Source organism: Diadema antillarum, unplaced genomic scaffold (genome assembly GCF_040938485.1).
Source record: "Diadema antillarum isolate AM-2024a unplaced genomic scaffold, OU_Dant_1.0 seq00000173_RagTag, whole genome shotgun sequence".
Lineage (NCBI taxonomy): Eukaryota > Metazoa > Echinodermata > Echinoidea > Diadematoida > Diadematidae > Diadema > Diadema antillarum.
In genome coordinates, this window is record NW_027271242.1 from 695,754 (window position 1) to 714,205 (window position 18,452).

General features: G+C 39.0%; 1 protein-coding gene across 1 annotated transcript in view; it reads right to left on the reverse strand.

The window, feature by feature from the left end:
- The window catches only part of LOC139728331 (pituitary homeobox 3-like), a 53,081-nt gene extending 35,318 nt beyond the window's left edge, over positions 1 to 17,763 (reverse strand). The window contains exon 1 of the mRNA XM_071639275.1: positions 17,240 to 17,763. Coding sequence (XP_071495376.1) covers positions 17,240 to 17,435 — 196 coding nt within the window. The 5' untranslated portion in view covers positions 17,436 to 17,763. The remainder of the gene's footprint in view (positions 1 to 17,239) is intronic.
- Between the last annotated feature and the right edge of the window lie 689 nt (positions 17,764 to 18,452).

An 18,452-nucleotide genomic window follows, 5' to 3' on the forward strand; every position in this document is an offset into this window, starting at 1 on the left:
AACTCATTTATTCTTTGTTGTTTCATTGGAACATTATGCTGAAATATAATACGACAATGGTCCTACCTGCGACATTTAACATAACATGAATAATATGATACAGCGTATACACTGAAAATGTCATCACGCTTTACGCGTATGATTTTTTTTTTTTTTTAATGGGATGGTGTGTGGCCGAAATTGGCAAGTATCATTGCTATAATGCTACTTTGGAAAAATGATGTAAACTGCACAACTAGATTAACATTGATTTATTCAAAATTATACGCCATGTGAACATCGCTTTAAATAAAACTATTGCTATATATTTTCTTTTATTTGCAATGAATGCAAATCTACACAATGCCAACCGGATCCGATGGTATTTCTCATTACTTTTGAAAGCACGCACAAAACCGGCCAGAAAACTTGCGGCTGTAACGAATTCATCGGCTGTCTTTTACAGCGGTATCGCTATATCAACGCAACTGTCCAGAGAGTACAGACGTCAGCTCAGAACAGACCAGTCACTTCAAATAAAAATTATTGACAATAACCATTTCTTATTCCCCCTCATATTAACCAAATTGCAGCGCTCATATCGGGTTTCCTCTCGCCTCCGGCCGCAAAGCAATAGGGTGTTTAGTCATTGCGCCGTGGAGGAAGGCATAGGCGGGCGGTTGACACTCCTCGTTCGTTGTACAGCCTTCCGACTTTGCTCCGGGCGCGACGGAAGGGGAAGGGTAGAAAGACTCGAAGGGGAGTGTGGGGGAGGGGGCAGCCAACTGCCAAAGACAGAGACAGAGAGAGGCAGAGATATAGATAGATAGAGTGAGAGAAGAACAATCATACAGACACACAGAGAGACATAAAGACGGACTGACTCCGACGGGAACGTCTGAATGAATCAATAGATGGGCCAGACGGACGACGAGAGAGAACACGAGTACGAGAAACTTGAAAACGAGAAATGATAATTATGAAGTCAGAGAAATAGAAATAGATCGATAGTTAGTTAGTTAGTTAGTTAGTTAGTTAGTTAGTTAGATAAATAGATAGATAGATAGATAGATAGATAGAGAGATAGATAACTAGATACAATGTAAATAGATAGATGGATAGATAGATAAATAGATAGATAGATAGATAGATAGGTAGATACTAAGATAGATAGATAGATAGATAGATAGATAGACAGATAGATAGGTAGACAGACAGATAGATAGATAGATAGATAGATAGATAGCTACTAAGATAGATAGATAGATAGATAGATAGATAGATAGATAGATAGATAGACAGAGAGGTAGACAGACAGATAGATAGATAGATAGATAGATAGATAGATAGAAGCTAGTCAGCGGATATTAACTTGAAGCAGGTTAAACTGCAGTAAGAGAGGGAGAGAGAAAAAGAAGAGGAATGCCGGAGAAGATGGAGGAAGATAAGCGAAGACAACTTTGAGTTTTAGCTCAAGAAACTGATTGAAGGCGATGATGCGCAAATGACAATGCGCTTATGAGATGGTGGGGGTATCGAACGGTCGGACAACAACTGTTACAGAATCTCGGACCGGGTGGAGAAGGATGTTCTCCGCAGCTCCGAGAAGGATGTGAGAAGTGGTAGAGATAGACGGGAAAGGCGGGAAACCAACACAAGGATCTGAACTCCTCACAGAACTTCAAAAGAGAAGTAGTATTTAGGTAGGAGATGCTATAGGGAGAGTGGATTTCTATGTTAGGAAGAAAGGTGACCCAAAAGCAAGGGAGACAGAAGGATGTTGCCTGCAGTTCTTGAGAAAGGGCAGAAGAAAGAAATGAAGGACAGAGGATAGATATTAATTATGTCCAGAAGCACCAAATCAAGTACCCCACTACTCCACGTGTTGCTCGTACTATACGGACAAGTTGTTAATTGTCGTACAAAATTGTTAATTGTCTCCCTTGCACAAGTATAATATTATGTGTGCATGTATTTTCTATTGTCTGCATTTCATTCTTCGCCATCATTGTCTCGTTGGGTACACATACGGCTCAGCGAATAGTGCCTACATCAGATTGTAACATTGTAAGATTAGTCTGAAGTTGTTTTTTTTTTGTACTTAATGATGACTGTTTAAAATGATGTTGTTTAATAACATATTTCTACGTTTTGAGTGATCCATGTATTACAAGCCATGCTTTTTAGTAGATCACTCTTTGTTTTCATCCTTATTGCTCAACCTTTCAAAGTTTGCATTGATGTTCTTAGTTTTCTGCTTTGTTTTACATTTTATATCTTATCATATAGTTTACGATTCATATTGTGTTATGTGTTTTTTTTTCAAACTGATCAAATAATGTAATGGTGTAATTTATACTTCGTATTTTGCTATGCTTTTTGTTGGATGTCGGATGGAAAATAAGTGAAAATGAACTGAACAAGTCATGGCTTAATCCACAATGACACTCATAGCACTGAGCTATAGTCATGTGGAGAAATTTAATCCAGGGATGCAATTACTTTTCATAGTTATTCTGACAACAAGAATTTCACATTATTAGAGATTCCAAGGAGATGGAAGACTACAACAGTTCAGAGAATACCTACAGACATATTTACTACATGGAATATGGACCAAAAACTGCACTCTTCCGCGGTTCTATGAAAAGTGGGAACAACATTTCAACGTTATTGGTATCGCTAATCTTGATATTTTTTTTTTTTTTTAGGGTTGGGCATGGATCCTGAGATGGGCATGTTCATAAAATCCGTGAACATACAATAATAAATCTACATTTAAGCTCAGAGTTTTGAGATATAAGTCTGATATTGATTTGATTATAATTTCCATTTCCAATTCATGTAATTTGTTACTTTGTTTCATGTAATTTGTAACTTTGAGAAGAAGAAACGTATAGCAGAAGATCGAAGAGTTATCATTAGAACAGGGCCAAAATGCAAACCGAACTGGAACCGAAGCTATGGAGATATCCGAAATAAACAAAAGACCACAATAAAATCATGATGGAGCCACTTTCACGGATGCAGCAATATTGTTAAACCCCAAGCATTGATATTTTCAAAGACGGTTCTCCTTGCCTCAAATCTCCGCTTGAGGTAAACTAACCGCGCAGACATCTTGAAAAAGAAAAGTTAGACAGAACATTTCAGGGGCGCATCCCGCGTCTTTGATACAGGGGATGCGGAATCGTATGGATAGGGGTTGAGGGTGAGCAATACCGAGGGGGGGGGGGGGGGAGGGGGGAGGAAGTGGCGGTTTGGAGGGAAAATAATTAACAAAAACAACGACACCAACAACTCTGTCCAGGATGCTCATGATGTAGCCATTTCTAGGTCACATAAAGCTGGATTCTTCTATTTTTTCAATTCGTCACAACCCACCTTTGTCATTTCGATCGTGGTTTCATCGTCTGCATGAATGATTTCACAAAATTCAACACAGAAAATGATACAAATTATCATGATGTAGAGTAAAGCAAAGGAAAAGACTTGTATGATGTATGAGCTTCAGTTCATCATTGAAAACGTAGATTCAATTCCACACGAGCCATGCAATAGGAAGATCAGTCGGACCAAGGAGGAAATGAAAAATGGTCAGACGATGCAAGATAAGTTTGTATTCATCGAATCAATCAAACATATTCAGTTACCTATATCATTGTCGTTAAGTGATATCGTCTTGAGATAGAATCTATATCTTTGAGATGGATTTCATTTCAAAGGATGTACATGAAGACTTGTAACTGCTGTACTTTCGATTCGCAATGTGTCAATGTAGTAGGCAAACGGCAACTGTCTCTGGGATTGTCGAACAAGGACACTAGTTCAGAAAGGGGCCAAATTACATGCCATTTGGTTCAAAACATTCCTGAACAACGTCAGGACATGGCCCTTGCCTAAATCTCGCCTAGAGGGGACAGGGCAGAGGGGATGCCTGCACGCAAAGGGGGGCAGTGGTGTTCCTCTGGAACGATGGGTGTGGTCAGGACTGAGGAGGGGAGACGAAAGCCAGGGAAAGTGGATTTCACGCAAAAACAAACCACGGTGGAAATAACACAGGATTGCCAGACACCACTAAAAGCACAACAAGCAGCAACACGTGTTTGTTCGTCAATCTGATCCACAATTTTTTTTTTTTGGTCAAAATTTGATCTGAGACCCTTTTGCAGTCATTCTTATTTGATTGCAAATCGTAGAATAAGACACGAAACGGTACACCATAGAAAGTATACAAGCAGAATGTTCCGAAGAGAACTACGACGCGCTGCGAATCGACCAAGCAGTGAGTCAGAGTATTTCAAAGTCACTCATGATGAAATTCAAATTATTTAGGAGAGCATATTTCCGTGCCCTTTGGTTCATGACATCGCTTGTCATTTCCCTCAAGTTTCCTTCATTAACTCTGTCATTAAAATCGGCAAACAGGTATGTAAGCAATGTCAAAGGTATGCTGAACTCGAGGTCCGCGGTGGGTTAAAGAAAGAGAAAAGGAGGAACAGGTTATACAAAGGGCACGCATGGTACATGGTGTTTCATCCTATATGCATCTCCGTATGAGGTGAATGCGACCTCCATGAGGGTTCCCTATACCACATGATTGCAGCCGAATCTATATTCGTCTACGCTTGTAAAGGGAAACCATATATCATATCACGCTGACAGGGTAACGGACTAACCAATGATTTCCCTTCCTACTAGGGAAGAAACTTGTACTCCTCTCAAACAGTCATATTCTCTGCCTCCATCAAACCAAGAATCTAGTGCCATAAGTGGGTAGAAATCATGGGAACGGCCAATCGATTGTTTGAACATGGGTACTGAGGTCATTGATTGCAATTTATATCTATATGATATTCGTATGATAAATTCACAGACTAAATTGTCAAGGTAGAGTTGAAATTATGAAACATGTAACATGACATATTTGCAATGATTGGTAACATGAAGGCAATTGTCTGTGGTACATTGAGAAAAGATAAGTATCAAATTAATGGGAAGGGTGGTAATGATTTATGTTCTTACATTTTTTGGAATGACTCCCATTTCATCTATCAGCATTCACTGTAAAGGTTTGCGCTAAATTTACGAAGCTTCATAATATTTGATCAGCAATGTGTCATTGTGGTTAAATGACCTTCTCTTATAAGACAATCGCTGCAGTCCTTTACCGAGAAAGTAGGCCTTCGCGGGAAAAGAGATTGCGTTGTCATGACAACTGTTGAGGATCCCGCGCAGGTTTATCACAACATATCTAGCATGTCATACATGATCTCAATATCCCGATGTTTTTAAAGGCACATTAGTGCATGTGTATCCGCCAGAACGTGTAATTTTGGAGCATAAACTTAAAGAAATCACAGACTGGAACGAAATCGAAAGCGTTGGCGGAACTCAAAAGAATTCGTCACGAATATGGACACATTATGACCATAATCAGACTTTCGGTTTTATTTCACAGGCAGGTTTAAGAAAGCATTTACAGTAATGACAGAGGCTGACATACTTAGGTCGATGTATGTAACATCTGAGTTCAACTATTGAGTAAGAAACATATCAGTGTGTCTGTTGACATGAACCGGCGTAACATTCCTAGTGTCATAATAGAACTAGCACTAAATTGGACCAAAAATGCACGTTTGTGTAGATTTCACATTGATGAGATTGTGATGTTGTTGTTGTTGTCTATAATTCGGTGACAAGCAGCAATCTGTCAATAGGCTATAGTCGCAGCCATACTGCATGACAGGATGGATGGAATTCGACCAAATCTTCTCTTTCCCTCATCATTCCGTCGCTATAGGATGCCAACAACGGATATGTTAAAATAATGTCAAATAACTGCCAATACTTGAAACGCGAAACCCGCCCAAATTATCATATAATACTACCGCAAATTATTTGTTCTCTCTCCTCCCCGTATCTGTTGCCCCACCGCGCTGCGATGATCGGGCCAAACCCGGTAATTCAAGCCCAAAGTTCCACGACCGTGACCTAATAAAAAGTACAGGGGCCAGAATCCCACTAGATCTCACGTCTGCTAAAAGACATTGATAATTACTCGGATATATTGACGGCTGTAATTTGGTAGCTTTCATTGTTTAAAAGTCTGACGGGAAAGAAAAATGAAAGGCAACAAACAAAGGCGAAAAAACGAGATCCATTTCCACAAATCTGTCACATTAGACAGCATTATTTGAAGGTTTATAATTAGATGCCACAGATCGAAACAATGTTGTCGCCTTACTTCGTGGTTTCCAAAGAATAGGCGGAATTTTGCATTACTTTACAAAATCCGACTCGCTGTAAATTTCTGAGAAATCATAATTTTCTACAATTGTTTTAGATGTGTAAACTCATAATGATAGTCTCCGGTATAATGACGTTGTCTTCCCCTTTTGGGGGAAATTACAAAAAAATCTTTAGACTCAAAGACTAATTGGTGAGATGCAAGCAAAGAAATACTGATTATGACAATTTTTATAGTAGAGGAAATTCACGTGATAATGTTTTCCAGAATACGACATTCCATAACATTGTGGTAAACAAATATCCCCAAGAAGTCGCCATGTCTTTCGAACTGAATCATCTTTAGTCCTTGCAGATATCTCTACTGGTCTTTGAACTGCCCATGAAATCTCAACAATAGCAAGTTCTCTTAGCACGAAACCGTTTGGTATGATTCATAAATTAAAACGATTTTGACCGTATTTTGATGAATGCCTGTACCGCATACGGTAAATGTACTGTTTAATGTATCATGATATTATCAGTACCTATATATATCAATGTATTTATTAATGTATCCATCTATCTATCTATCTATCTATCTATCTATCTATCGATATTTACAGTATATATAAATTATCAAAGTCAAAGAAGATTTTTGTTTCTTGCACCTACAATGTAAAGAAGTGGCACAATAATTATGTAACTGATTTAATATTCGCATAAACTTGAGTTCACTTATTCTCGAAACCTTTGTCGAGGAATACAGCAGTAAAAAAGTGATGTACGCGGATTAACAGAGGACGCAGTATGTTTTCATATCGACCATGAAAAATGGCTCAGAAGAACCGAAAAAACACAGATACATACAATCATGATTCCGTGAAATCAACCGGACTCTGGCTTCATTTTTTTTTTTTTTTTTTTTTTTTTTGCTTTCTTCGTTCGTTTCAGCCCACAACCACTGCCAATATTGTGTAAGTGGGTTGCTAAGTCATCTGACGGAAAGACAGCGAGTCAGATTGGGTGATTTTTTTTTTTTCAAGAACGAGAGAAAAGTTGAGTCACTGATATGTATGGGCACTGCGAGTATATTGTTACTCAAGTTGTACTTGCTCTAAACAGCGCCGCTCCGATAGGCGACGTGAAGACTTCACACCCGCCGCAACTCTTGGGAGCAGGACTGCTCACTTTTAGCCCGCCCTCAAATCACACCGTATCCGATAACAACCATCAGTAGCCGTAGACGTATATTGGCCAAATGAGGATGATACCTTGAGTTTTCCATCACTCATTACGTCAAGAATGTCGTCATTCGTTATTCTATAAAATTGAATTAAGTCATAATGAGCTTTTGTGCTGTCGTCATTAAGGAAGTATCTGGTTCCTTTACAGGGGAAAAAAAACTTTATTAAAAAAAAATGTCATTCTCGAGGCCAAAATCTGGACAAATGTAATTCATTCCATACACTGAGTTGATTGATACTTATTCTGATTACCCTTCATCAACACATAATAATACTATATATTGAGAAACGTCTTTATCGAAATGTTACTAAAATACACTGGGGGTAGAAAGAAATGGGTCAAGACAACTATCTATACCTACATACAGTAACATTAACATCTCACAAAAGTGCTTCGCTCACGAGATTGTGACGTCAGGTCTGGAAATTACATTACGCTCATTTCGTTTTTGTTTGTTTGGTTTATTTGTCCTATTTAACAAGAAAATTTTCTATTGATTTCAGCGTGCTAGTAGTGCTAGTGTAGGGATTTTTCCAGGGTGTTTGTTTCGACTTTGTTTGGTTTAAACATCTTATTTTCTTTGTATTTCCGCTCTTTATGTATGACAGTATATCAATCATATAATTTGTTGTTTTACGTGTGGGGGGGGGGGGGGGAATGCACCGTACAAGCACTGCTTTTTAGCATTCCTCTCCATTTCCAGCATTTCCATTTACTTGAAATAATCTGTAAACTTATCTTTTAATATGTATTGTGATGTAATCTATGGATTCAATTTCTGTAAAATATTCATATGTCTCTGTTGAAAATGGAAAAAAAAAAAATGAATGAATGAATGAATGAATGAAACCCCGAAGCAATTCTGGTTATTTTGATTTTGATTGCCCTTCAAGACAAAGTTGCCAATACACTGGCGTGCAAATTCATGTAAAAAGGACATTATTTTCTTCTGTACAATCTAAAAGAGTTGAAAATTGGGCAAAAGGAACAGTAAGCATGTGGTTAAGCATAGCCTAAAAGGGTCATGGAAGTTATTGTAGATACCATGATAATTATGCCAGTTTGACAAAGTAAAAACTTTTCTAAGAATTTCCCCTTAGTTGCTGCTTTTGGCAGGGCTAGCTGTTTTGAGCTATACCAGTTTTGTATTTGGGGTTTTTGGTAGGGTTACTTCTCCCCTTTAAGAAGGCCGACATCGAATTTTTTAAAGCTACTCTCAGCGACAGAAGATTTATTGTTTTGTTTTTATTCTTTTATTTGTTTTCTCATAATGGCGGGAAAAAAGGGCATGAAGAAAGCAGACGACACTCATGAAGTAATTATGAAACTCCTCCGGGATTACAAGTTATGGGGTACAACACATGATGACACAGGCTAGTCACGTCAGGCCTGAGGTAAAAGACTGGATATTTGACTGAACTTTCATTCATAATAGGTTGTAGTTTTGGGGCAGAAAAGCACAAGGAATAAGTCTGTACTATAATAATTATATAGTCATGGGAAGGTGATAGAAGGGGATGGGGTTGTTTGAAGAGAAGGGTAAGGAGGGGGAGGGGGGAGGTCTCGTAGGAAGAAGACAAGAGATCAAGCAATTATGAGTCTCTGAATGGGCGTTCAGGTGGAATTTCCGCCTTTCAGGACTGAAAGGCTAAAGCCCCCATCTCCGGTATTTGCTAACTTGGGGAAAATTGTTTGAGCACGAGTGTGGGGAAAAGCCATACAAGCAGCACGCAATTTCGAGCACCGTCCACACGATCTTCATCAGTGAAGCGCACCGACGCATTTAACCAAAAAAAAAAATGATAATAATATCATCAATATTTTTTTAAAACCCAGAAGTGACTGTTTGAAGAGAGGATAATACTATGTTTGAGAACTGGGAGAATCAAGGAGCTCCTATATCTAGGCCTATACTCTTCGCAGCGGAGTCCGTAATATTGTGAAGAACTCAATAGTACAGTTCCTATAGTGTTTTGTTTGATTGACTTTTTATTTCACAAGATAAGTTGATGCCAACTGACGAAGAATTGATATCTATGACATTGTATCGTACTATTTATAAGTTGGAGTGCATTCTCGTCTATTCAAATCCAGCGAAGATATAATATAATAATACTAATTATGATGATCTGCTCTGAGGGTGTGAGGATATTATATAGTCCGATGTTTCCTGTGATTCTTCATTGCTAATATGATAACTACTTACTAATATGCACAAAGTAAAATGTTCCCCACATAACTCATGTATTGGCAAATTTGGGTTACTTGAAGAGAGTGCTTTGTATACCAACCAATACATGAGCATAAATGGAAATGTGGGAAATACTCCTTCCAGAACGTCTTACAAGCAATGTTAGATGGCTTTTATTTTGTATCTCGAGGAACATTTCATAAACTTTGGGTTGTATTTTTTTTTTACTTAGATACCAATCTTTTAAAACATATTCAGCATTAAGTCTGAGTACAATTATTATTATGTGACAAGTATCACGTATCAACAATTATAAATAGAGTATACAAAAATAAACAAACAAACAATCAAACGAATAAACGTCTTTCAAACATCAAAGAAACACTAAGTCTTTTCTCTCTTTTTTTCCGTCAGAAAATACGCATGTTATTACTTGAATTCATTATGATCGGTAATCTCTCTGGGTTACCTGGAATCGTTCTACATCATTATCATCATTCTTTGATCAGCCACCATCTCGTACTTGAACATGTGAACTTGTAGCACATCTTGACTCATCTCCCCGCCAAGGCAGCGCAGGTCAAGGCTGCTTCGTCGCCACTTTCTTTTCTTCTGCCCTATAATAGGCCGCTACAAACTTGCGCGACCCGACAGCGGGCATCCAACTCAGAGTATCATCCGTGTTTAGTTAACTCGCAGAAGTATCGGATTTCAAGTGGTGAAATCATGCAAATTAAAAACAAACGCAATACGCAAACAAAAATAAAAGAAGAGAGATGTGGGATGAACATGTGTTATGAAAAAAAAATATGTATATATATAAAACAGACGTAACACAATAAATCATGAAGCAACCCCTTCAAACAAAATAGAAGAAGAACGAATGATGGGGAAGCAAAAACAGAACAACTTTGACACTATTATAGTCCTCTGGAGATACTTTCATGATTAGACAGATCGAAACTAATCAGGACGCGCGTCCACAAGACCATCGGAGTGAGTTAGAAGGAGAGTGATGACTGTTCGTCTTGGGTGCTGCCATGCCCGCCTCAGGAGAAGAAACAACAAAATCAGTCCTTTTTCTCCTCTTTTTTTTTCTTCTTTTCTTCCTCATTTGTTTGTGATTGTTTTTCTAGCTCATATCACGCAGTTCGACGTGGGAAGTGACGGAAATGCTAACTTGTGGTGAAGAATAGTCAGTCGGCGAAACATTTTGTCACAGTCAGACTCCCACTAGTAAATTCTTTTTGTAGAGAACAGGCAGGGGGATAAGTGGAGAGATATACGAGGCCTCCCCTAAATCTGCTCATTGGAAACGCTGCCGAGATAAAGGTTATAAGAATCCGAGTTGGCAGGCTATAGTGACATTATCATACGTCATAATGGACCATTACTATCATCCAAATATGATCTATGTTACAAAATTTCTGAAAATGTCTATCATCTGAGACACGGGCTGACAGGTACGTCGTCCACTACATTGCAAGTTACGAGACAGAACTTCAAGTTTCAACTGCACTTGCAAGCTTCGCGTATCGTTATGATATTTCAAACATGTTCTGTCCTTATTAACTTATATGTGCAAGAGAAAAAAAAAATAGAATGAAAGAAATACCAGGAGATAAATCTGAACCGTGGTCGAAATTTCCTCTGTCGCCAGGGCCGCCACATTCGGGTATAGGATTCAGACAGAATACACGCGATTCTCTTGTTGCACCCGATTTGACTACAATGCGATCGGGTGGGGAGGGGAAAAATCAGACCTGAGTCAGGGAGCCCGGCCCGAGAGAGGGAGCGTGCGGAGCGGCGAGGGTGCGAGTTGAATCGCCAGCCAGCGATTCTGGCTTCCTCATCACCCACCATGGCATGCATACGGTTTCGTTGAGCAAGAAAGCCATTTTCATCACTAAATTTAGTCATCCCGAAGTTTCTATACAAAATATAAACCTGCAAGTCGATGTGACTGTGTAGATAAACAATTGTTGTCAATTTCACAACGATGGACTCATTACCGATAACACGATTATCTTAATATTGACACCGTGTGTAAACGCTGTAAGGTAAAGAAGGCAGCACAGAGGCACTTCGCTGTGATGTGCATTTCATAATGAATACAGCTGATAAAACCATTTTTAAAAAAAATTGGTATTCACCGATTCTAAGAAGAAAAATAATTTCCATTCAAATCATCTCCTTAATTACTGGGCATTGAAACGATGATTCTTTCATTCCATCTGTATATCCCAGTCTATGTTTCTGTTTTTGTCTGCTTATGTCAGTGTCAGTGTCTGTGTCTGTGTCTTTGTCAACCTTCGTCTCAGTTTTCTATTTCTATTTGCTATGACTGCATATTATTGTGGAATGTCAATATTTATTTGTCACATTTTTTTTTGCTACTTCTAGAGATGTGCCCCTATCATTTTAAAATTAATCGCATGCTACCTGTACTCATATATATTTATATTTGCTGGCAATGAGTGTCACTGAATTAACGTGAAAAAGCAAACAAACACTGAACCTGAATTCTCGGAGGAAAGTTGAGAATGCGAATCATAATTTATTGTGGAAAATTAAACAAACGTATGGTCTATTGATATGTGAACATATTTGTGCACAAAATGTGTTTAACTCACTAAGATACAAGCGTGTACATTTACTATTATTAACCTGAGGTCATATGAATGGTATATGTCTCACAATTTTATTTGGAAGATTTAAATTTTTTTCATTATTGAACGGAGGACAAAAAAGACGTCTATTCGTGCAGTAATAATGTTTAAAATTGTAGTTCTCACTCATTTCCGTATTCCATTTGTATCATACGGATATAGTTCTGCGTGACAGGGCTGTATCACAAATCAAACAATTTGGGCATAAGTTGGGCATAACTTTCGAATCATATACTGCTCTGTGTTCCTCATTCACAAACCTAAATGCGTCTTTATGTAAACTACTGATATTGCCATGAAAGCCAGTAAAACGTCATCATTGCTCAAAGATTCTCGATCAATAAGAATTATAGTTCCTGTCAAATGATGTTACTCTTTTGACAAATATCAACACCTTCGTTGAGATTTTTTAAAAAAAATCTATCCTATTGACGCATGCGCATTTCATTTGTGCTTTTCGATCGAGGCATGTAGCTATCAACAGATAGGTTTCAGATTTCCATGTAGATATTTCCCAGGGAAAAAAAGTAAGCAATTTTAACAATTCGGGCCAGTTGAGATGGGTAAAAGTTTGAATTTCAATAACAAACACCAAGACATGTTAACATCTTAGGTTGCTTTTCATCGCTAATCTGGACGCGATTTGGTTGGCAAGTCGTGATGAAAGATGGTACGAAATATTTATTTTCCAGCAAGACAATGATAGTTTCGTTGGGGTACAACGCCATAACCCCAGAGATCTCTAAGTTCGGTATGATCACAGGAACAGTACAGACACTCTTAAAAGAATTCTACCAAGATTTGCTAAATTACCTACACGTTTTCCGAGACATCATAATGAATAGTTTTTTGAAGATAAAAAGCTGCCACTGACTATGACTACTTTGGAGAGGAAAATTTAGCAAAAAGTTGATGCACGACTGTAACTTCCTGCGCGTTTTAGTTATTTTATACTCCCTCTGGCTGATACGTCGATTAGGTTTGCTTCCGGTGAGCTCCTAGATGAGTACAAAGAAGAAGGAAAGGGGGGGGGGTATCTCTGGCATATCTTTCAAGACGTTTGCCTGTGTACGAGTGACTTCAATTAATTGTGGGAAAATATTTAGCTAATCGTGTTTGCGGAGGAGGATGACCCACCAGGTTAAAGAAAAAAAAAATGAAGTTCAAGTTCGAAGTACTTCTGGGACGAGCCTGACTGCCGTTGTGCAGACAACCGGCGTATGTCATCGCGCGCGAATGATGAGCGGCTATCAACTGGAACCCATCGCAGCGGTTCGGGCACCGAAGAATCTCTAATTGCCGCTTCATCTTTCCAGTAGATATCGTGCTTGAACGACGATCGCGTGATCGATAGATGACTGACGGGAAGTTGACGTTGTGTAGGCATATGAAAGGCCTATACGACACCATCGTCTACCTGATCGATCTCTGGAAACACTGAGAAAGCTCAATTAAAATACTTAATCTTGGGAATGTCCCATAACAGCGAAAATGACGTGCGTCACATTACTATCTATTTTTGAAACACAAAATATATCTCTCTCCATGAAAACCAACATTATATAATCTTATGAAAGGTTTTCTTTGTTTTTGACAGAATTGAGACTGATAAAACGTATTATTATTCGCTCTGAACTAATATAATAGCATGAACATTTTTCCAAATATTTCGTATGTTATCTAAAAGTTTCTTTGTTGAAAGACGAAGTGAATTCCAAGGCATTTACAACTGAATCAGGCTTTTGACAGAAATTTCGGATAGCTTTAAACAAAGTTCAGCATTCATTTTAGCTGTTCATTCATTTCAGCTGTAAAGGGTTATAGGAATATAGTCTTTCATATTAACCGGCATAGATTCTACACAACAATCAAGTTTTATAGCGATCAAAATGCCCACAACGATCTACAAGCAACCCCCAACCGAAAATTAAACACCGTTGTATTACTGTTCCGTTTACAAAAGTTAGTTTGCTGTGAACTGATGGTTAACGCCTGTGAGACATTTTCACAAGACAATGCAGTGATGAATGGGAATCAACGGAGTGTATTTGTTTATGTTTCCTTATTGATGGGGTAAAGGTTCTTTCATCTCAGCAAGCGTCTTATTTTTCCTTAATCATGTCTAAACACCACCCACTGAAATCAAAATATACAGCTCTTGTATCTATGAGACGGGGCCTCTTTCGCTTTTATTATAAATTTCTGTATGATTCTTTCGTTATCTGTCAGTATAGAAGGACTATATCTCAAGCAACCATCCGATATCTTCGGTCATTTCCTGGTTACGCTTTTGTTGTCCCCAAAATGTTTCCCGTTCATAGGAAAAGAGAGAGAGAAAAATGCTTAAAAAACAACAACAAGAAGAGAAAGTCCGTATGTGGACTCATCTTCTGCACGTCTGCATACAATACCAACCGTGTAATTACACCTCGTTTGCGTCTGTTTTCGTGTGTGTGTTTCTTGCGGGTCTTGAGTGACACGTCCGGTAGAGACGTGTTCTGCCCTCTGAAACTTGAGTAAAAAAAGAAAGATCCGTTTTGTGTATTTTTCCTCCCTTCATCAAAGTCAACATTTTGTCTTGTTTTTCTTTTGTTTTTGTTTTTTGTTTTTGTGAATTGTCATATATCTCCTTTCTTCTCTTTGGGGATTTTTTTTTCTTCAAAGGATGTTGAGGTTATTAAGTAGAATTTGCAGCAAATCATGATGATTGAAAATATTATTTGAAATCACTCAGAGATATAAATATCTGAGAAATGATTTCATAGCATATTGTTCGTGGTAGGCGACGATGATTGGCACAATTTTCAAGCATGTTCTTAGTGAATGTTTATGCAAAGTTTTCGTCTTCTGTAGATACATAATGGCATAAGAGATATTTATAAGTCAATAAGTGTGGATATGCCATTTTCTGTTCAGCACCTGACATGTCCAATCTCCAACCTTCTTCGTATGACTGTCACAAATAGAAGCCACCGCATCAGACCATTTTTTACCGTTATGATTATCATAATTTCCAAAACCGAAACTGTGATTCCTCCTGTTCAAACTTCTATGTGGTCACAGAATACTTACAGATTACATCACACAACATCTCACTTATAAATATAATGCGGCACCAGGGGAGAGACAAAAAACATACTTCGGTTACGTGACTAGTCAAGTCAGTGGCCTATCCTCATTTCGGGGGGAATAAAAGATAAGAGAAAATCCAGTTCAAATAAGTTTTTTTATTCCTCGAGTAGCAATTGTTAATATACTACTTTCTAGAATTTGAAAGAGCGTTTGAATTATTACGTATACGTCAAAACGCACGTGGTTGCCTCCAGGAGGGACATTAAACCCTGAAAAGAAGCGTATATATACCAGCTCCACTTAGTCGTATGAAAATTTCGAGTTTTATGTAAGCTTATACGCAGAGTTCAACATGTCGCAGTGAGGTATAGACCCGATAGCAAGTCCTTTCCACAAAACTTGCACGGTGAGCGACAAAAGACACAGAAAACACAGCCTTCCGGACATGAACAATGATGAGACGGAAATCATTTTCTTTTCTAGTCGCGTATATTTTTTCTTCCAATTTCTCATTTTTCTTGAGAGTGCTTGTGAAGAAAAAAACAAACATGTTTACACGTACTAAACATCACTCTTCCGTTCTGACTGTGGTTTAAAGAAATACAAGTTTATGATACACAAGGGATTTTATCACAAGAATATCATCGAATTCGTCGCTATTTTGACACCATGGCGTCTGAATAATATCGGGGGAACCTATAGAGGGATCTCAGGTGAGTAATCTTGGCGCAAAGAGTGAAAGTGATTGGACTGACGCTAGAATGACTAATAGTCACGTGACCCGGCTTTGTTTCTAGACGCCGTCTGCCGTAATTAGGCAAAAATTACGACAGAAGTGATAGCAACGTTCTAAGGTCATATCACGAGACACAGGTTAGTGCCTGGCATGCCTTGCAATTGTACATAATTGTGTATGTATTGCTACGATCTCGAATAAAATTGTCTATTCTTTACGCTGTTTCGAGATACTCTTCCGAATGAAACTTAGCTGGCTGAATTCTCGGAGGAACAAAAGAATATAGGCCTACCTGAAGACTTATCAGACATCCATAAACTTTTTAAAAAAAATCTAAACTTTCTACCACTGCACTTCACAATATCAAATCACAACAAAAATATTTTGCATTGAATATGTTACCATTATCAGGGCTGATTTTGAATAGGCTAATGTCTACTGCATTTATATAATATCACTTTCACTTATACAACTTTCACGGCAAAATAAGACAATAATTTTGAAAGCCTCAATGATACTTTCATGTCTTGATGGCTACTTTAGTTACCACAGGTGCATAACTTTTACATGGAACACATGACAGGTTGACAAAACAACAATCACGGATTGCCAGTGATTAGAGGGAATGTATTTCTCATCATTTTGGGAGGTTTTCGCAGTTTGGCGGGCAGAAGGGAGACAAAATTTCAAATAAATAATATGCAAAGGGTATAATGAATCCCCCCCATAAACCCTGACTGGGTGGCATAATATAGTATGATTATGGATACTGTAACCAAAACAACGTACAGGTGATAATATCGGTTCATATCATCAACTGTGTGGAGACATCAGAGCACCTTACACACGTCACTCTCGGTCAGCGAGAAATCTGTACTGTGGACGTAACGTGTTACCGGGAGCTGCTGGGTGATTTATACGATAGGTATCTCACTATATATCTATCTTAATTCTCAAATGCCTTGGGAGACGTAACAATCATGATTGTCTGATATTACGGATACAGTCTGCACGTAGCATACAGGTCAAGAAGGTACAAGTTTAGTTTACACGACAATTTGACCTTATTTTTGTCTAGGGTGAAAAGGTAGAGAAAATGAAGAATGAAACACGTACCCATTCCGTTGTTATTCGCGGCTAGAATGTTATTGACCGCCGAGCCCATGGCATAGCCTCCCGGGGCTGGGGCAGTGTCGGCCGAGTGACAGCCGAATCGTGCGCTCATCCCAACGAGCGCTGCACTCCCTTCGCCGGGTATTCCTGCACCGACTAAGTCCTCCAGAGTCGACAATGGCCCAGGTACGGAATCCATGTCCTCCAGCGAGTCAAGATATTCCCCTACCTTTTCCTTATTTTTCTCTTAACTTTCTGAAAATCCGGGATGGATTAACTCCGGGTTAGAGTGGGGACCCGACACACCCGTACGTTTATCCTCGGAGCGAAATCCTCTTGGATTTACGGCGAAATCCAGCAGGCGAGCTAGGCTCGGGCCCGCTCGTTACGCGGACAGGGCTCCCTCGCTAGCCGTAGGAAAAAAAGTCAACGCAAAGACTTAGCAAGCTTAACCAGTCCAAATAACATGATTATATGCATAACACTTGCAAGCCGACAGTTTCCACTGATTTAGAACAGTTGTTAAGTCAGAGTATAAACGCTAGATTACCCTGACTAGCCACTCACAAATTTGGAACTCGCAATAAATTTATGAATGGTATTAAGGCTATCAGTGCTAATTTATTATCGTCGATGTAATAAAACCAACCCTGGACGTGTTCATACACTCGTTGTACACAAACATTACGTGTGCGTATGTGTAAGGACATGGGGGAGACCGGAATACAGAAAAAGAAGAGAGAGAGACGGGGAAAGAGACGGTGAGAGCGAGAAAGAGTAAGAGCAAAAGAGTTGCTGTGTCAAGGAGTCATTGCGCACGCGCACTGGGCAGATATGGTGGGCGGCGTTCCACCAATCAAAGGAATTCTTTAGGCTGACCTGCATAATGACTTGTTTCTTTACGCCAACCTCCCTTTTTTCCTTTCTGAGCACGAAGTTATAGACGGATGAAAGCTCGACCCCACCCCTCCTCCAAGACATCGAAAAAGGGGAGGAGGGGTCGTGTCGTGCACTGAGGACCAAGTTTCGTCAATCAGCAAGTCCATACACCTCTGACGGAGCACTGCGGCGGGTGGAAAGTACACAGGACCCGAGGAAAATGTCGTCGGGGACCAGAAAAGGCAGGGATGGAGGAAAGATGAAAATAAATGGACCAAAAAATCCATTCACACCGAAAAGATACTCCGTAAAAACATAATATACGTCAAGGAACTCC